This window comes from Heteronotia binoei, chromosome 4 (assembly GCF_032191835.1).
Source record: "Heteronotia binoei isolate CCM8104 ecotype False Entrance Well chromosome 4, APGP_CSIRO_Hbin_v1, whole genome shotgun sequence".
In the NCBI taxonomy this organism is placed as follows: domain Eukaryota; kingdom Metazoa; phylum Chordata; class Lepidosauria; order Squamata; family Gekkonidae; genus Heteronotia; species Heteronotia binoei.
The window spans coordinates 8472406-8493305 of NC_083226.1; the positions used below are offsets into that span (position 1 = coordinate 8472406).

At 52.3% G+C, this 20900-nt stretch overlaps 1 protein-coding gene across 1 annotated transcript in view; it reads right to left on the reverse strand.

Moving 5' to 3' along the window:
- Nucleotides 1–18607, reverse strand: part of NAT8L (N-acetyltransferase 8 like) — a 67409-nt gene extending 48802 nt beyond the window's left edge. The window contains exon 1 of the mRNA XM_060236291.1: nt 18343–18607. Within this exon, the coding sequence (XP_060092274.1) occupies nt 18343–18607 (265 nt within the window). The remainder of the gene's footprint in view (nt 1–18342) is intronic.
- Between the last annotated feature and the right edge of the window lie 2293 nt (nt 18608–20900).

The window sequence follows — 20900 nt, forward strand, 5'->3', positions numbered from 1 at the left end:
CTCCATAGTATGGTTTGTGACCATCCTTAATTTACATGGCTACCTGCACCCTGAAATGGATGGCCTACGCCAGCCTCATCTCATCAGATTAGTACGTGGGTGGGAGACCCCCAAAGAAATCCAAGGTCTCTACACAGGGGCAGGCAATGGAAAACCACCTCTGGTCAGTCTCTCACCTTGAAAACCCCGTGGAGTAGCCTCGTCGGCTATGACTTGATACACTTCCCATCACCATCCACCGTCACCCAGTATCTGTAGCTATCACACCAGGTACAGGACTGGAAAACTATCAGGATCCTAGCCTTGTAGAAGGGTGAAATCCCACAAGGTGAAAACTGGGAGAGGTCCCACTAGGGTTGCCAATCCCCAGGTAAGGCCAGGGGATCCCCCGGTTTGGAGGCCCTCCCCCCGCTTCAGGGTTGTCAGAAAGCAGGGGGAGGGGAGGGAAATGTCTTCTGGGAACTCTTTTATTCCCTAGGGAGATTTATTCCCATAGAAAATCATGGAGAATTGATCCGCGGATATCTGGGGCTCTGGGGGGGCTGTGTTTTGAGGTGGAGTCACCAAATTTTCAGTATAGCATCTAGTGCCTCTCCCCAAAATACCCCCCAAGTTTCAAAAAGATTGAACCAGGGGGTCCAATTCTATGAGCCCCGATAGAAGGTGCCCCTATCCATTATTTCCTATGGAAGGAAGGCATTGAAAAGGTGTGCCGTCCCTTTAAATGTGATGGCCAGAATTCCCTTTGGAGTTCAATTATGCTTGTCACAGCCTTGATCTTGGCTCCACCCCTAATGTCTCCTGGCTCCACCCCCAAAGTCCCCAGATATTTCTTAAATTGGACTTGGCAACCCTAGGTCCCACCCTCCCAAGACCTAAAATAGAAAAATTGAGGAATGGTGACAAAACGTGGGAAATGGTGTGTGTAAGGGGAGAAGGTCTTTTGAAACAGTTTCATTCAGAATTATAAACAAGAACTGACCCACTCATTACACTGTATTCATGCCAACTAGTTCAGTTTCGCTTGCTGAGCATTATGGAAGTTCTCTTCAGAAACTCTAACAAGAGGGAGAGAAGGCTGGGGAACTGTGAAACTCTGTAATTCATTAACTATACTGACTGAAGCAATTAAGTCAGAGATTCGGTAGATGTTATATGATGAGAACCTTTATTCCTAAGTTACAGGTCAAATACACCAAATAATTCCTGAGGTTGCTCTCCTGAATTTTTATTTTCTCGAGGGTGCATTATTAGTCTTTTTAGTTTGTCTTTTAAGAAAATATTTTAGAATCACAGAATCACGGAGCTGGAAGGGTCCAACCCCCTGCTCAGTGCAGGTAGGTGGGGGAGGGAGAGGTAGAAAGAAAGCAACTTTAACTTTAAATGCACTCTCCAAGCTGCCGGCTGGCTTGGCTTGGAGAAGTAATTTAAAGAGAGAAATGCCTTCTCAAAGCTGGCTGAAGTGGGGGCTTCAGGAGCCAGACAATATGTGCAAAAGAGTCACATGTGGCTCCTGAGTCACAGTTTGGCCACCCATGCTCAGAGCATGCCTGTCCCCCCGTCAGCCTCCTTTCCTCCAGACTGCATATTCCCAAGACCCTCAGCCTTTCCTCCTAGGGCTTGGTCCATTAACAATGGTTTGGATAGAACAAAGTCTGAGCCCAGGGGCACCGTTAAAACCAACAGAGTTTAATTCTCGGTATAAGCTTTTGTGTGCATGCCCACTTCTTCAGATCGTTTGCATACTTAATAATCCAAGGAAGAAAGTATTTCATCACGTTAGTAAAAACAAATGCACTGGGAAGCACATATTAAAAAGGAGCATGATATTATTTGAGAAATAGGTGAATTTTGGTATTTTTATACACCATCTTTTAATTAAAAATCTAGAATTATAACTGTTTTTACCTAGGAGTTGGAGAGGGGAAACAGCTGGTCAGATTAGTTAAATAATGTAATTATGGAAAAAGAAAGCATACCCATTCAACAACCAGTAACATCTAATAAGCTACTGTTTTGCCCAGTGGCTGGAAGCCCCTCATACCTCTAACTTTCTCTGCCTATAGAAACAGCGCGTGGAAGCAGCCTTTGGCATTCAAAACAAAGAGCTCAGATGCTTCCCACACAAGTAGAGTAATGCACAGCAGAGATCTGCAACAGATTTTTTTTTTTTAAAAAGAACAGTTCTGTTTAAGACTATCATGGTAGCCTGCGAGTTTATGTTTTCAGGCAGTGAGACAATCAGTACAGCATAACAGGCATAGCTGTTAAAGAAACAAGACAATCAGCAAAGGAAAGCCTTTATCCTTAATAAAAGTCACCTCCTGAGCTGAACCATCACATCACACCTTTGCTCCTTCTCCAAGAATGACCTCCTCAGCTGTTCTGCTTTGCATACTTTGCCACATGCTGAAAGGACTGTGGGGGGCCTTCCTAACAGCCTCAGGCAAACCGTCGCACAATGAAGGAAATAAAGGTTCTAGGCACTGCAGCCATAGATCATGAAGCCAACCAGAAGTACAGTGATTTTGGGTTTGGTTCCGAGAGGAGCTAGAGAACTGGTATGAGATGCAGCGGATGTTGAAATGACTAGGAACACTGACTCCAGTGTCTTCTGTCGTGCATCAAGAGAGAGACCTGAGAAACATGCTTCAAATTATGCAGAACTTTCCTAAAGTCCACGCAGCTCAAAGTAGAAGGCCAGAATGAGAAGAAAGGGATGGATTAGACACCAGTTCCAATGAGAGATTAGTATTTTCAAGCATATATTATTTACTGAGCTGGGGACAAGGTAGGGTTGCCAATCCCCAGGTAGGGGACAAATAAGCGATTTCCCCCCCTTATTTGCCAATCCCCAGGTGGGGGCAGGGGATCCCCCAGTTTGGAGGCCCTCCCCCCGCTTCAGGGTCATCAGAAAGCTGATGGGGGGAGGCAAATGTCTCCTGGGAACTCTAGTATTCCCTATGAAGACTTATTCCGATAGGAAATAATGGAGAATTGATCTGTGGGTATCTGGACTCTGCGGGGGGCACCACATTTTCAGTATAGTATCCAGTGCCTCTCCCCAAAATACCCCCCAAGTTTCAAAAGGATTGGACCATGGGATCCAATTCTATGAGTCCCAAAAGAAGGTGCCCCTATCCATTATTTTCTATGGAAGGAAGGCATTTTAAAAGGTGTGCGGTCCCTTTAAATGTGATGGCCAGAACTCCCTTGGAGTTCCACGATGCTTGTCACACCCTTGCTCCTGACTCCACCCCCATGTCTTCTGGCTCCACCCCCAAAGTCCCCAGATATTTCTTGAATTGGACTTGGCAACCCTAAGACAAGGGATGAAAGTAAAAATTTCATGATAACCAATTCCCTCTACATGTTGTCCTGTACAGTAAATCGTAAGTGCTCTACTTACAGCACTTACAATTTACTGTACAGGACAACACAGGACTGAAGATTTCAATGTTACCTGCAAATTCTTGAATATGAAGAGATGGACTGGCAAGTGCTCCTAGCTCGAATTAAGTGAGTCTGCTCACCTATTTATCTGGGTTTTGTTCCTTCATTTCCCTTCCCCCCAATAAACATTTTTCCCCCGTCTCACAGTTCCTCCTTACTGCATGCTGTTCTCCTTAGCCTGTTTTAACACCACCACCACCCCCCCCCCCACTTTAGCAGAGCTAACTGATAGATTTAGGAGAAATCCCAAGGGAGCAGAAGTTATGTCCCTGCGGAGCTCAGGTTGTTGAATCTATTACACATTTTTCTGCTTTCCTGTATGCTAAGCAAAAAGTCTAATATGTTGGCTCCACTTACGGCTACCCTTCCGAATGGCTCGGGGGGATTGCATCTGTTAACCCTCCTTCTGGGGTTCTGACACGAGACCTAACAGAAACAGGGGCAACATTCATTTCATGGGCCCTAAAACACTGTGACCAAGTCCTGAAACTATCCTGACCAACAGTATCCAGAGGACTCATCTAATTACAATAGCAAACTGACTCATATTTTAATTTTTACAGTGGCCGAGTTCAGTCTTCTCATTATGTAAACTTCTGATTCTGAACTGTGTTTCTTTGCATGCTGTTATCTCACTAAACATTTTTATTAGGCCCAGCCTAAATTAGTTCAACAAGCCATCACACATAATGGTCCTGAAAATAAAGCCTATGAGAATTCTTGAGTACCCGAACTGTCTCTCTTGAAACGACATAAGAATATTTATTTCAACGGCTTTTTCTCCAACCTATTAGTAACACCACTGAGATCTACATATCAGTTCTAAACCCAAATAATCTCTCTTTTGCTTAAACACACGAAAATGCATTCTGCAGAGACAGGACACTGGTCTATCAAGGTCTGTTTTGTCTACTTGGACTTCAGCAAGTAGCAGAACCATGCATTGACTGAGAAAAACAACAAAATCTCTCTGTGTTCAAAATAATTTCTCTGTGTAATGTAAATAATCCTCAACAATTCATGAAAAATTATAATACAATACAATAACGCAGTTAGAAAATCATCCGGTGCACAACACAGCTATTGTCCAAAAATCATAATGCTTTCTAAATAGAGTCTGATGATAAAAGAACTGGTCTAATTTCCTTTCGGATATGAGCTATCCATCTTTCACATTCGTAGGTTCGGTAGACCATCTGCTATCTTATTTGGTAGATTTAACAGGATTGAGTACTCTAATAGACATTGTCTTTGTAATCCCACGTGTATTGAAACTATTTCCCAAGTATTATTGAACTGTCCCCTTTATGATGATATTCGTTGTATATACCTGAAAGATACTTTAGCAGATATGTTGGGCTGTGCTGATTCAGGCAAAGTCCACAAACTTTTAAATGACACTTGCGCTGAGGTAACTTTAACGGTTGCTAGATTTCTTCAACAGGCCATGGAAATCCGACAGAGAATGGTTCTGGAATGACCACATTTTATTTGTTTTAATTATTTAATTTGGCTAAACTTGACTCATATATATTTTACTTATTTTATGTATATTAGCTTCCCTACATACTCTATTATCTAGGATTTTATATTACTTATATCGCTAGTTTACTGCTAAATCTGTTTTATGCCAAAAAAGGCTTGCCGCTGCTACTAGACTTGAAGTGCCACAGTTCTTCTCCTGGCTTCCTCTGATTTTTTAAATTATTTTTCAATATTCTTTTTTGTGGAACGCCACTGCCAATTTCTATCTGTCAGCATAGGTTCTGAAGGCTAGAGATGCTCGGAGGTGGTTTACCACCCCCCTAACAAGTATACCACACTGGTGCAGAACACGCAAAAGAGGCAAGGGATGAGTACCAGCAATTTGCTTATTTTCTATATTGACAGTCCAACGTTTTGACTGAGACTCAAGGCAATTAGAGTGTAAGGCAATGCAATCAGCAGGATGAGGCCTCTCATAAGCAATGTGCTAGGATTACAGAAATCTGAAGCAAGCACAGGCCATTAGAAATGATGCAATAGGCAGATATGAAGAAAAATGATGACAGCAGTAGAAAAAAATGCAGAGAAAGCAGGATAGCAAATACAGCAACAGATCACGCGTCCCTTACACACAGTGCCCCTTTCCTCTTACAAGCACTTTACTGAACAAGTCTGCTGTAAAGGTAAAGGTAATCCCCTGTGCGAGCACCAGTCATTTCACAGCAGACTTTTTACGGGGTGGTTTGCCATTGCCTTCCCCAGTCATCTACACTTTCCCCCCAGCAAGCTCTGGATACTCATTTTACCGACCTCAGAAGGATGGAGTCAACCTTGAGCCAGCTATCTGAACCACCCAGCTTCTGCTACAGTGGAGCCCAATTAACTGACGGAAAAGACCTCCTGAACAATTCTGCTTCACACCGTCTGCGGAATAACAGACACACAGCGGCCTTCCTGAACCAATCAGGCAGGCCGTTACATAAGGTGGGGGCCACAACAGAGGATGCCATGTAAGGGCAGTTGCCCCCTGCTCCCGTTTGCAGGGTCAACACGTAGAAGGCCCTGCTCGGATGAGCAAAGCTGTTACGGTGAATCGGACAAAGGGAGGCAGCCTTGCAGATATGAAGGGCCAAGGCCACAAAGGGTTTCATATGTGATGGTTAGAATCTTGAACTGAACCTAGTAACTGATGGGCAGCCCACTAAGTGACTAGAGAATGGGTGAAATACTCATGATCCATCTAGCTCCTGATAGTAACCAAGCTGTGATGTTCTGCACCCGCTGGAGTATATCTGAGTTGACTTCAAGGGGCAGACATCTGTAGAATTCATTACTACAATCTAGGCTCAATGTTACTGTGACATGAATTCAGGCAGCCAGATCAACTGAGCTAAGGTTGGGGGATATCTCCCAGGCCAGACAAAGACGGGAGGAAGTTTTTTGTTGGTTTGTTAATGGAGCTACACTAACTTGCTTCTTCCACAGAAATGCTGGATTTGGTGTAACTCTGAGGCTTTTAACCATGTCAGCAAGAGCCAGCCGAGGTCTATAGTAAGCAGGAAACTCAGTGCCCCTCAAGGCCTCAGTCTTCGCAAACCAGCATCACAGCTGTCTCCAGATTGTTCTCTTTTAGCCATTTGCCTACAGCGGTCCAGCAGGGGCTCAAGACTTCCGCAGCATCACCAGGAGATTCAGGCAGACTCCTCCCCACTAGCAGCGGCTCCGCCCCCAGGGCTTCCGCTTCCCCTGGCTCAAGCGATCCATTCCCCACCAGTCGCTGCGGGGCCACATTTTGATCCGCGGCTACATCCAATTTCCCTGGTGGCTTCCTACTCTTGTTTTTTGGAGATCCAGAAGCTGTGAGAGAAACTGGAGGGAGCCACATGTAGCAACTGGTGGGGAATTGATCGCTTGAGCCGAGAAAAGCAGAAGCCTGAGGGCAGAACAACTGCTAGTGAGGAATCCGCCTCAGATACAGAGAATGTGGAACTGGGTGTCACCAAAGCATTCATGACGCCCAACTTCGAAACTATGAAAAGGGACACAGAGACTGAACAGCAAAGGAAACAGGTGTGCCAACCTATCACAGGGCAAATCAACAATGATGAGAAAATGATGCTCCAATATCAATATTGTCCTCTTCCCAGATCCCGACCTCCCCCAGGCCAGGATTTCAAAAGTTGGGGAGGGCATGTAAAAAAGTCAGAAGGCACTTAAACAAAAGGGAGAGCCAGTTTGGTGTAGTGGTTAAGTGTGCAGACTGCAGACTCTAATCTGGGAGAACCGGGTTTGATTCCCCCCTCCTCCACTTGCACCTGCTGGAATGGCCTTGGGTCAGCCATCGCTCTGGCAGGAGTTGTCCTTGAAAGGGCAGCTGCTGTGAGAGCCCTCTCCAGCCCCACCCACCTCACAGGGTGTTTGTTGTGGGGGAAGAAGGGAAAGGAGATTGTAGGCCGCTCTGAGACTCTATCCTTGAAAGAGCAGCTGCTGTGAGAGCCCTCTCAGCCCCACCCACCTCACAGGGTGTCTGTTGTGGGGGAGGAAGGGAAAGGAGATTGTAGGCCGCTTTGAGACTCTGCCCTTGAAGGGGCAGCTGCTGTGAGAGCCCTCTCAGTCCCACCCACCTCACAGGGTGTCTGTTGTGGGGGAGGAAGGGAAAGGAGATTGTGAGCCGCTCTGAGATGCTGTCCTTGAAGGTGCAGCTGCTGTGAGAGCCCTCTCAGCCCCACCCACCTCACAGGGTGCATGTTGTAGGGGAGGAAGGGAAAGGAGATTGTGAGCCGCTCTGAGACTCTGTCCTTGAAAGGGCAGTTGCTGTGAGAGCCCTCTCCAGCCCCACCCACTTCACAGGGTGTCTGTTGTGGGGGAGGCAATGGCAGGGGAAGGGAGGGGAGATCAGGGGCACCCAACAGGAAGCCCAGGGGCAGGGCCCCCACAGGCCCCTTTGTAGCTGCAGGCCAGCCCCCAGGTATTCAGCTTCTCAGCTGAGCTACAAAAGGATACTGGTAGGGGGGAAAGTGGGGGAGTCAGAGAGGCAAGGTGTGGGCATGTGAATGTTCAGCCCCACACCCCTTTCATTTTAAGCAAAATCTGACTCCCCACTTCCCCCAAGTCTCTGCTGTAATACGGCAAGGCAGGCCAGACTTGGTCACTCCGGCTTCTTTAGCCCTCAGCTTTGGGCAGCTGGGGAAATCACATCAAGGTTGCCGCAAAGAAAAGGGAGGTTATTTGGGCTAAGAAAGACTTCTCTGAGCTGGGTGGCCCTGGCAGGATGGCCTGAGTTCATCAGATCTCAGAAGCTCAGCAGGTTCAACCCTGGTTGGATGGGAGGCCACCGAGAAGTCCAGGGTCGCTAGGCAGAGGCAAGCAGCGGCCAACAATCTCTGAATGTCTCTTGCGTTAAAAATCCGATGGGGGTCACCATAAGTCAACTGTGACTCAACAGCACTTTCCACCACCATGATTGTACGCGCTACATGAGGCACACTGGGTTAGAGCTGAATTACTGTTAATTACAGGAACATTAGGGTTTGTAGAGTCTTTCGGGCTCAAGTGCCGCGTTCCACTGGAGAAAGTTTTTCTTCCAGACGTTCCATGCTCAGCTGCGGAGAACATCCTCGGTGGCGTTGCAGCCGGAGCAGGCGCTCTGACCTTCTCGGCTGCTGTGCATTGAGTGAGGCCAGGGCTGCTGGGGAGCTGCTATTTCTAGGCTGGAGGGGGTGTGGTGAGAGGGCAATTGGTTTGTGGATGTGCCCATTGTTGGTGGGGCTTCCTGGAAGGGTGGTGATAAGTTTCCTTATCTGTTTCCGCAGCTGAGAACGAAACATCTGGAAGAAAAACTTTCTCCAGTAGAACACGGCACTTGAGCCCGAAAGATTCTACAAACCCTAATGATGATGCCAGCAGTGAAAACCTGAAATCTTTAATTACAGGAACGCTAATCGTCCTCACTTCCAGGGCTTTTTTTTTGCCTGGGGGAACACGACAGAACGGGGCTCCAGGACCTCTTCATGGAAGCAAAACTCTCAACAAATGTTTAAAGTTCCCCCCATGTGTTTCTCCTTCATTTCCCTCTCGAGAGTTCCTTTTCCCCAGATAATCAGCCCTTGCATCACTCCTGCAGTCGCTTCCACCTCCCAGGAAATATTCTTCCAAAGTCAAAAGCTCTGAGAGGATTAGCAGCCATTGGTGCTGGGAGGCAATGGAGCCGACAGAGAGGCAGAAGAGGGGGCTCTTTCACCCCTCCCTCATCCAGGACCCTCAAACCATGTGACTTCTCGTCCACAAAGGTCAAGGTAGTCCCCTGTGCAAGCACGAGTCGTTTCCGACTCTGGGGTGACGTCGCATGACCATGTTTTCAGAGTGGTTTGCCATTGCCTTCCCCAGTCCTCTACACTTTCCTCCCAGCAAGCTGGGTCCTCATTTTACCGACCTCGGAAGGATGGAAGGCTGAGCCAACCTTGAGCCGGCTACCTGAACCCAGCTTCCGGCAGGATCGAACTCAGGTCGTGAGCAGAGCAGTACTGCAGCTTTACCACTCTGCGCCACAGGGCTCTTTTCTCATCCACAAGGACCCCACAAATTCATAACCTGCATTCCCATGATGAGAAGGGAGAGAAACATGAAACAGGTCTGCCGTTAGACAGGATCAGGGCCCTTTTTTGTAGGAAAAGCCCAGCAGGAGCTTATTTACATATTAGGCCACACCCCTGGCACCAAGCCAGCTGGAACTGTGTTCCTATGCGTTCCTGTTTAAAAAAAAGCCCTGGTCAGGATATTGTGCAATGTATACCTTGTTCTCAATTGTGATAAAGAAGGTTCAATAACAAAGCATTACCCGTCATTTGATGGAATGGCACGGTGGGGGTGGAAAGTCCCCTCAGGTCACAACCCTGTAGAGGGTTTTCAAGGCAAGAGACGAACAGAGGTGGTTGGCTGTGGCCTGCCTCTGCGTAGCAACCCTGGATTTCCTTGGTGGTCTCCCTTCCAAACACTAACCAAGGCTGACCCTGCTTCACTTCCGAAATCTGATGAGATCCGGCTAGCTGGGACCACCCAGATGAGGGCAGTGGGTGGCGATAACCCTTTAAATAAACGCCTATCCCTCCCGTCCTCTCCAGGGGGAAGCCCTCTCTCTCCTTTCCTGCCTCCCTCTTCTCATGGCTTCATCTCTTAGAAGTGTTCGCTCTCAAGGACGTACAGCAGACAGGCCACCGCATTTCCCCATTCATCAGAACTATCCAGAATCCCTGCATGGATCGTCCATGAAAAGAGAAACTGAAACTGCGGAAGAACTCGCCCTTTGCCATTCCCCATCACCACCCATATGGTTAACTGGTTTGGGACCAAGCCAGAGGAGCGGGAATATTCCAACTCTAGTTTCTGGAGGGGTGTAGATGCAAGAGCCCCCGAACAGTGCTTGCTCGCTTCACGTTTTGACCTGCAGAAAGTCCTGGGTTCAATTCTCAGCACCTCCAACCAGGCAGCTGGTGAAAGGACCTCCAGTTAAAAGGGCCAGCCTGAGACCCTGGAAAACCACCGCCAGTCTGAGTAGACAAGAAGACCAAAGGTCTGATTCACCGTAAGGCAGCTTCACGAGTGCTCATGTGTAGGGAAGCCTCCCTCCCTCCCATTCACAAGGGAAAAGGAGGATGACATACCAAACACAGACCAATTTCGCAATAGACCTTTAATCCTGGTTTAACTCTGTCCCCAAACTGACATTCTACACTAGAATCAGAGAAACCAACTCCGTGACTCTATGATTCTATGATTTTAGTGTAGAATGTCAGCTTGGGGACAGGGATAAACCAGGGTTAAAGGTCTAGTGCGAAGTTGGTCACACATTCCTGTCGACGCTGACTGAACAGGATTGCGACCCAAAGCTAGAGGGGCAGCTCTGCACTGCAAGGTATTCAGTCAAGGCTACTGACAGTATTGCCCACGTTCTTTTGGGTGATGTAACACAGGGACCACACTGCACCCGAGTTCTTCCCATCTGAAGGTGGCACACCAGCAACACGAGCTGCTCTAGACGCACACCCACCAACTCCACATAGCACGTCCCTACCGAGACCGATTTCACACGAGGTTTGTTCCGGGTGGAGAGCCCTTTTGCTCCCGGCGCTTCTCTCGGTTTCCACGCAAGCTGCCCCCCCTGGAGCTGCAAGCTGGTGCGCCGCTTTTCCTCAGCAAGCGAGATCCTCTTCCACGCGGTTTCTGCCTTGCTGTGGGAAAGCAGCAGGCCAACTCACAGCTCCAGGGCAGCTGCAAAAACCAAGAGAAGAGCAGGAGCAAAAGGGCTCTCCATCCAGGACAAGCCCGAGTGCAAAATCGGCCTGAGTTGCAGCCTAGCTCATAGAACATCATTTCTGCACATTTCTGTGCGGCAGAAGTCTAGCCATTTGCAGAAGTGGAGCGATGCTCCTCTGAACAGCTGGGGGCAGCCAGTAGTTTCGCAGTCCCCTGCCCCCTCCCTCCCTCCCCAAGCAATTCTGGAACTTTTTTCCCCCTTTGTTAAAAATAAACATAGAATGAGGTGCTTAAAAAAAAATTAATGGGAGCCAACCCGGCAGAGGGATGCAGGGAAGGAAAGAGCAAGACTGACAGAACTGGAATGTGAAGGCAGCGGAAAGCTGAGCTGGCCACGGGGGGAAAATGCAGGAAGAAGATTTGATATCCTGCCCTATACTCTGAATCTCAGAGTGGTCACAATCTCCTCTACCTCCCCCTCCACACACACACACAACAAACACCCTGTGAGGTAGGTGGGGCTGAGAGTGCTTTCATAGCAGCTGCCCTTTCAAGGACAGCTTCTACGAAAGCTATGGCTGGCCCAAGGCCAGCTCAGCAGGTGCAGGTGGAGGAGTGGGGAATCAAACCCGGTTCTCCCAGATAAGCGTCCGCGCACTTATCCACTACACCAAACTGGCTCTCCTGCTCTTCTCTTGGTTTTTGCACAGGAATGGCTGTTTCAGTGCCATTCACACACAGCCTAAATACCCAGGGACGCTGACTGCTGAATTGCCTGGAAATTGGAGCCTCACAAAACACTAACACTTTCAGCAACTGCTTGATTCCTTTTCTCCATCTCTTGCCCTTCTAGTCCCAGAGAGCCTTTCGGAAGACACTGTGAATAAATGGGTAACCACAGCCCCTTTGGGGTGCAGCTCAGGTTTCTTCATTTCACTGGGGGACCAAAACGAGAATAGGGTTCAACAGCCTTCCTTTTTAATTTTTTTAAGCAATAAGTTAGTTTGGTGGTGATTCTCTTAGCCAGATCCCAAATATGCTTGCTCAAAAGTACGCTTGATATAGGGCAACAGGATTTACTTCCTAAGAGTGTTTACTACTGTTTTAATATTCTGAGAAGTCCAGTTTTCTTTACATCCCACCATTTGTTATAGCCCTGACCAGGGGTGGAATTCTAACAGGACCTCCTTTACATATTAAGCCACACCCCCTGATATAGCCAATCGTCCAAGAGCTTACAAAAAACAGCCTTGTAAGCTCTGGGAGGATTGGCTACATCAGGGATGTGTGGCCTAATATGCAAAGGAGCTCCTGCTAGAATTCTATCCCTGGCCTGACCCAGATCTTGGAAGCTGAGCAGGGTCAGTAATTGGTTAGTATTTGGATGAGACATCAGCAAGGAAATCCAGGGTCACGACGCAGACCACCTCTGAATGCCTCTTGCCTTGAAAACCCCATGAGGGGTCCCCAAAAGTCAGCTGTGATTTGCCCTGGCCTAGATAGCCAAGGCAAGCCCGATCTCATCAGATCTTGGAAACTAAGCAGGTTCAACTCTGGTTAGGACTTGGATGGGAGACTTCTGTGAAATACCAAGTTGGCAGGAAGGGCAGGCTCTATTCAGCGACTTCTAGGGTTAGGGAACGTTGGGTCTCCAGATATTTTTTGCCTACAACTCCCATCAGGGGGGTCAGTCACCAGAAGTCAATATGACTTCCAGGCGCAGATGCACACTCACGTGCATGGACAAACGCATTTTAAAAATACCAAAGAAGGGGAAGTCAGCTGCAACTTGAGAGCATTTTCCACTGCCAGTGCGAATGGAGAGAAATGGCAAAGGCATTTGTTCCCTGTGCACTCTCTGCAATTATGAACATCCCTAACACAAAAGTGTAGGAGCCCCGTGGCACAGGGGTAAGCTGCAGCACTGCAGTCCCAGCTCTCTGCTCATGACCTGAATTCGATCCTGACGGAAGCTGGGTTCAGGGAGCCGGCTCAAGGTTGACTCAGCCTTCCACCCTTCCGAGGTTGGTAAAATGAGAACCCAGCTTGCTGGGGGGAAAGTGTAGAGGGCTGGGGAAGGCCATGGCAAACCACCCCGTAAAAAGTCTGCCAAGAAAACATTGTGATGCGATGTCATCCCAGAGTCGGAAACGACTGGTGCTTGCACAGGGGACTACCTTTATCTTTTTTTTTAACACAAAAGTGTGTGCAATAGGTACACGTGAGAATGTGCACAGGTTATTTGCAGGTCTCCACCCACCTTCCTATAACTCGCTTCGCTCTGATATTCAGAACCCTTTCCCTGATTTCTTTCCCAATGGAGAATTTACTGCTTATTCTCCCATCTCACCCTTTTGAATGTATTCAAAGAGTCCACTCACACTTCTTTCTGTTCCATTTGTTCGAGTATTTGTGCGCTCCCACCGATCCACCTGGAATTGTCTTTTATTTTTCTTCCGGCAATGATGCCCACTCAGAGAAAGCTGTCGAACCCACCATGACCCCCACCCCCACCTGTATTTTAAAGCTCGGAGGGAATCCCACAGTCCCCCTTGGGGCCAAACCACGGCACTCGGGGAAACCCCACCTGACAGGTCTCACTACTAGCAAGCCCTGGTCAAGCATCACCAGCCTTCAAAAGAGCGAGGATGATATTAACTACATTAGGGACTGCAAGAGGAGGACTGAAGCCAGACAAATGCACCTAAAGGAGCCAGCTTGCTCTGCACGCCCACTTTGCCAGGCATTCTGCAGGGTTGCCTCTGAGCTCACAGCCCCCCACTCCCAGTGCTGCTGCGGGAGACTCCGTGGGCTTGCCTCTGAGCTCACAGCCCCCTACTCCCAGTGCTGCTGCGGGAGACTCCGTGGGCTTGCCTCTGAGCTCTCAGCCCCCCACTCCCAGTGCTGCTGCGGGAGACTCCGTGGGCTTGCCTCTGAGCTCACAGCCCCCTACTCCCAGTGCTGCTGCGGGAGACTCCGTGGGCTTGCCTCTGAGCTCTCAGCCCCCCACTCCCAGTGCTGCTGCGGGAGACTCCGTGGGCTTGCCTCTGAGCTCTCAGCCCCCCACTCCCAGTGCTGCTGCGGGAGACTCCGTGGGCTTGCCTCTGAGCTCTCAGCCCCCCACTCCCAGTGCTGCTGCGGGAGACTCCGTGGGCTTGCCTCTGAGCTCTCAGCCCCCCACTCCCAGTGCTGCTGCGGGAGACTCCGTGGGCTTGCCTCTGAGCTCACAGCCCCCCACTCCCAGTGCTGCTGCGGGAGACTCCGTGGGCTTGCCTCTGAGCTCACAGCCCCCCACTCCCAGCTGCTCTCTCTCTCTTGTGGCTTCCAACAGCAGTTGAAATAAATCCCAGAGCCCCTCTAAATCCAGCTTGGGACCGATCCCCAACTCTGCTGAGCGTTCTGTTGTGCTGGCGATGCTACTTTCACTGCTTGAATTTATTTCTGTGCGTTTTTATAGTAAACTCTTTCTTGTCACCTGCCCACAAGTCCTTTCTTGAGCAAAAGGGAAAGACGCCACCCTCTGGCAAAGGGCAGGGTCTGTGCTGCGCTTTTGTTCCCCAGATCTGGGTGCCTACGGAGAGCCGGGGGTCCACTCAGGGACCCAGATTCAGCCTCTTTTAAGACCGGGGGGCTCCTGCCCAACGACTCTGAGCATCCAGACAGCAATCCTAAGCAAATGTCCCCGTTTATTCATTTGTGGTGGGAAGTGCCCTCAAGTCGCAGCGGACTTCTGGTGCTTTCAAGGCAAGAGACGCTAGGAGGTGGCTTGCAGTTGTGCGTCTCCACAGCACGACTCTGGTATTCCTTGGAGGTCTCGCATCCACCCAAACACTAGCCAGGGATGACCTGGATTAGTTTCCGAGATCTGACTCTGCTTAGCTTCCACGATCTGACAAAGCCAGGCTAGTCCCCGCCCTTCTCCCCAGTCAGGACTCAAAGTGGCTTACCTCATTCTCCTTCTCTCCCCACACTCTCCTCACAACAACCTTGCAAGGCAGGCTAGGCTGAGAGAGCGTGACTGGCCCAAAGTCACCCGGCAACCTGCCACGGCAGAGTGGTGATTTGAGCCTGGGTTTCCCAGAACCTAGTCCGACACTGTATTCAATGTGGCTGATTCTGAGGAAAGAGTTCGTAGGGTTGCATAGCCAGGTATGGCGGGAGGGGGGGGGGGGCAGAACAGTGGCCAACATTTTGCTTATATGCTAATCAAAGTTCCCATCTGAGCATCAAAATTCAAATCCTGCGAGATTCCTGTTTCTGTACATTTCCTTCAAAGGGTAAGGTTTTAGACAAGAAACCGATTCCCCACTAGAGTTATGTCACTCTCGCGCTCCTCTTCTCAGGGGGGCTTCCGTCAGATTTCACACTATCTGCCCCGGGGCCGCTTCACCTTTTTCACATGGCAAACAGAAACCTCTAAAAACCAGTTTTTTTCTGTTTGTCGCATGAAAAAGGCGGAGTGAGTTGCAGTCCCGGGGCAGACAGCGTGAAATCTGACGGGAGCCCCGCAGAGAAGAGACGCATGAGAGCGGCATAAGGCTAGTGGGGAATCAGTCAAGGTTTTCTAAGATGTTAAGAACATAAGAACGTAAGAGAAGCCCTGTTGGATCAGGCCAATGGCCCATCCAGTCCAACACTCTGCGTTACCGAAGAACATAAGAGAAGCCCGGTTGTATCAGGCCAGTGGCCATCCAGTCCAACACTCTGTGTCACAGAAGAACGTAAGAGAAGCCAGGTTGGATCAGGCCAGTGGCCCATCCAGTCCAACACTCTGTGCTACCGAAGAACATAAGAGAAGCCATGTTGGATCAGGCCAATGGCCCATGCCGTCCAACACTCTGTGTCACATAAGAACATAAGAGAAGCCATGCTGGATCAGGCCAATGGCCCATCCAGTCCAACACTCTGTGTTACCGAAGAACATAAGAGAAGCCCTGTTGGATCAGGCCAGTGGCCCCTCCAGTCCAACACTCTGTGTCACATAAGAACATAAGAGAAGCCCTGTTGGATCAGGCCAGTGACCCATCCAGTCCAACACTCTGTGTCACACAGTGGCCAAAATATATGTGTGTGCGTGTATATATATACATATACACAAACACACACACACACACACACACACACACACACACACATATATATATATACTGTGGCTAATAGCCACTGATGGACCTCTGCTCCTTATTTTACCCAATCCCCTCTTGAATCTGGCTATGCTTGTAGCCTGTGGCAGTGAATTCCACATGTTAATCACCCTTTGGGTCAAGAAGTACTTCCTTTTATGCTTTCACAACGTTTTCACGGCAGATTTTTTACAGGGTGGTTTGCCATTACCTTCTCCAGTCATCTACACTTTCCCCCCAGCAAGCTGGGTACTCATTTTACCAACATGCAATCCTGGCTTATTTTTTTGTGAGTGGATGTGGTGCGGGCATGAATGAAAACCGGAAGACATCCACGCTGACTTCATACTTTTGCAGAAACTTCCCCAGCAAGAGCCATGTTAAGCAGCAGTCAGCAAGAAAGGGTTGCCTCTGCGGATCGTGGGTGCCACCAATCCCAAGCTGCGACAAACAGCACTTCTTCCCTTTCGGAGCCTCCTGCCTTCCCCAAACCAGCTGAAGGCAGCTCAGGTCTTAGAGACACCCCCCTCCCCCCTGCTCACCTCTGGCACGGCACGCTTCCCCTGCCATGCCAGAGGCGATCCTGATCCGGAGACCTCGGATCTCCCCACAGATCAGTAGTAAGTAAAAAAGGTAAAGGTAGTCCCCTGTGCAAGCACCAGTCGTTTCTGACTCTGGGGTGACATTGCATTACGGCATTTTCGCGGCAGACTTTTTACAGGGTGGTTTGCCATTGCCTTCCCCAGTCGTCTACGCTTTCCCTCCAGCAAGCTGGGTGCTCATTTTACCAACCTCGGAAGGATGGAAGGCTGAGTCAACCATGAGCCGGCAACCTGAACCCAGCTTCCGCCGGGATTGAACTCAGGTCGTGAGCAGAGAGCTCCGACTGCAGTACTGCAGCTTTACTGTTCTGTGCCATGGGGCTTTTCAATTGTAAGTACTTGCCCCAAATAGGTCAGGAAGTGCCAGGCAGGCACTAAACCTGCCACAAAAGAAGCAGCAAGAGGTCGCTTCCACCCCTCCTTCTCCATGGTCTTGAGACGGCCAGCAGGCTGGACTTCCTCCTCCTCCCTGCCGTCCTTTGGTTTCATGTGGCCAGGCCAGGCCCTTGGGGGTCTGCTCTAACATGAGGCCAGCTGCACCAGTGATTCCGGTTTGGCATTCCAGGCCAAACCAGAATCACCCGGAATGTAAAAAGAGAGAAAGTGGGCTTATAAAGGTGACAACAAAGTCCTTCTTCGCCCAACACCTGGAATTCGCTGCTGCAGGAAACGGCGGTGACTACAGGCACAGACAGCTCCCGAAGGGACTGGCTACGGAGCAGAAACAAGGTAGAGATGGAACACTTTGGGGCAGTGATGCTCTGTCTTCCCGGAGCTTGGGGGGCAACAGGGGGGCAGGTTCTGGAGTTCGGGGCCCCACTGGTGGATCTGAGGGCCCCTGAGTTTTGGCCACTGTGTGCCACGGACTGGCTGGACCACTGGCCTGATCCAACATGGCTTCTCTGGTGGTCTTCTTCAGACAGGGTCAGCCCTGTCGCTAGGCAATCGCCTAGGGCGCTGGCCTCCTGGGGGTGCTGAATCGGGTACCCCCATGCGACTCTATGGCATTGTCAGTGCGGGGGAAGGGGGGGCGCCAGAAGTCACATGGGGGTACCCTGCCCAGGGCGCCAGACAGCCTAGGGCCGGCCCGCATGCAGAGCAGAGGTCCCGCAGCGGCTCTTAGCCGCAAGGTCTAGCCGGAACGCTCAGCCTAAGCAGCGACGCTCTGAACTGCCGGAGGCTGGAGGGAGGGTTTGGGCCCCACAGAGCGCTGGACCGGCTGGGTCAGCGTCCTGCAGCCGCGCAGCTCCTCTTGCAAGCAGGGGGCTCCCCGGGCGCCCTCCAGAGGCTCAGGCCTGGGACGGGGCCCACCAGAGGGCCGCTCCCTGCAAGGCATCCCGCCGCCGCCGCCGTCGGTGGGCAGCCTCCCTCCCTGCGAGCCATGCAGCCAGCGGGCCCGGGGCCCCGGCGGAGGCGGCCCCACTTACCGGCCATGGCCCCGTAGAGCAGCTGCGCGCACGGCTGGTCCTTGAGCCCCCGGAAGGCCGTGTTGGGGATGCGCTCCAGGATGCCCTCGTAGAAGATGCGCCGCGCCACCTCGCGCTGCGCCGGGTGGAAGTCGCGGATGGAGACGGCGTCCGGGGCGGGCCGGCGGGGCTCCGGGGGCGTCGCGGGGGGCTGCTTGTGCTGCTGCTGCTGCTGGCCGCCGCCTCCCTCCTGGTCGCCGGCCTCGATCTTGGTCTCGCACACCATGTCGGGCGGCAGACAATGCATGCAAACGGCCGGGCCGGGCGAGGGGCAGGGGGGGGGAGGGCGGGCAGGCAGCGGGAGCCCTCGCCGAGCCGCGACTGCGCGCTTCACCGCTGCGGAGCCGGCGGCAGGAAGGAGCGGCGCCGCATTTCGGAGAGGTATTTATAATGCGGCAGAGAGAGAGAGAGAGAGAGAGAGAGGCGCTGCGGCGGCGCCGGGTCCCGCCGGGTCCTAGCGTCCTTGCCATTGGCTGCCCCGGGTCGCCATGTGGCCGCAGAGAGAGAGAGAGAGAGAGAGAGGAACGCCCCCTCGCCGCCGCCGCCGCTTTGATGTGGCCTCGGGAGGCGCGCGGCTGCTGCTGCTGCTCGAGGGGGCGTCTGGGCAGCCCCGGGGCGGAGGAGGTAGGGTTGCCAAGTCCAATTTAAGAACTATCTGGGGACTATGGGGGTGGAGCCAGGAGACTTTGGGGGTGGAGCCAGGAGACATTAGGGGTGGAGGTAGGGTTGCCAAGTCCAATTCAAGAAATATCTGGGGACTTTGGGGGTGGAGGCAGGAGACTTTGGGGGTGGAGCCAGGAGGCATTAGGGGTGGAGGTAGGGTTGCCAAGTCCAATTTAAGAACTATCTGGGGACTTTGGGGGTGGAGCCAGGAGACATTACGGGTGGAGGTAGGGTTGCCAAGTCCAATTCAAGAAATATCTGGGGACTTTGGGGGTGGAGGCAGGAGACTTTGGGGGTGGAGCCAGGAGGCATTAGGGGTGGAGGTAGGGTTGCCAAGTCCAATTTAAGAACTATCTGGGGACTTTGGGGGTGGAGCCAGGAGACATTGGGGGTGGAGCCAAGATCAAGGCTGTGACAAGCATCATTGAACTCCAAAGGGAGTTCTGGCCCTCACATTTAAAGGGACGGCACACCTTTTCAATGCCTTCCTTCCATAAGAAATAATGAAGGATAGGGGCACCTTCTTTTGGGGCTCATAGAATTGGACCCCCTGGTCCGATCATTTTGAAACTTGGGGGATATTTTGGGAAGAGGCACTAGATGCTATACTGAAAGTTTGGTGCCTCTGCCTCAAAAAACAGCCCCCCCCCAGAGCCCCAGATACCCACGGATCAATTCTCCATGATTTTCTATGGGAATAAATCTCCCTAGGGAATAACAGAGTTCCCAGCAGACATTTCCCTCCCCTCCCCCCCCCCCCCCCCCCGCTTTCTGACGACCCTGAAGCGGGGGGAAGGCCTCCAAACCGGGGGATCCCCTGCCCCCACCTGGGGAATGGCAACCCTAGGAGGAGGAGCAGCGGCGGGCGTGCTGAGCAAGCGCTCGGCATGCGCGCGCTCGGGCGCTGTTGCAAAGTGCTCCCGCTTGCAAAGAGAAGCGCCCGCGCCGCGGCTGCCCGTCCCGTTGCGGCTTTTCGCTGGCGAGGCGTGGACGTCGACCTCTGGGGCGTCCTTCGAGGCTTCCTTCGGGCATTGCAAGCCGCCCCCCCCCCCCGCCCGGCCCAGCTTTATCCTCCCCCCGGAGGCTAGGCCAAGAGGGGGGGGGGAGGCCTGCGCCTTGGTGCAAGAGGGCGCCGCGACCTCGGGGGGGGGGGGCGAAGGGACGCCGAGCCTGGGCGAGAAGGCGTCCCGGGTTGGAGGGGGGGGGGGGGTGAAAGGAGTCCGCTGGGCCGGCCGGGTGCCACCTCCCCGGGGGAAGGAGCCGAGGCGAGCCCCGCTGGCTCGGGCGCCTCCGCAGCGCCTTTGGGGAGGCTGGCCTCGACGGGCCCGCCCGCCGCCTCGTGCAGCTGCTCGGCTGGGCCGCCCGTCGGCTTCCCCGCTGCGGAGGGAGAGCCCTTGGCCGCTCGACGGGCCCGCCGCCGCTCCCCCTCCCGCGTGCCGCGCCCGGGCCCGGAGCCAGGCTGCAGGGGGCGCGTGGCTCGGCTCCTCTCCCGCGGGATCCCCCCTTCTCGCCGCCCTCCGACGGGAGCATGCGCCCTGGCGCCTCGGTGCAGGTGGCCGGGCGGGGAGCGCCTGCAGCGGCGCCCGTCGGGGCCCGGGGAGAGAGAGAGAGAGAGAGAGAGGCCGGCGGCTCTGCAGGGAGCGGCGCGGCGCGGACGGAAGGCGGCTTGCCTGCCCGAGGGCTGAAGGCAAAGGGGGCGGGGAGCGGCGTCTGGGCTGCTGGAAGGGCGGCCCGGCCGGGGGAGCTTTGCTCGGCCCAGACGACCCGCTTCGCCTGGACGGCCGCGGGGGGGGGGGGGGGAGCAGGTGCTTTGCGGCTCGTCGGGTTGCCAGCTCCAGCTCGGGCAATTCCTGGAG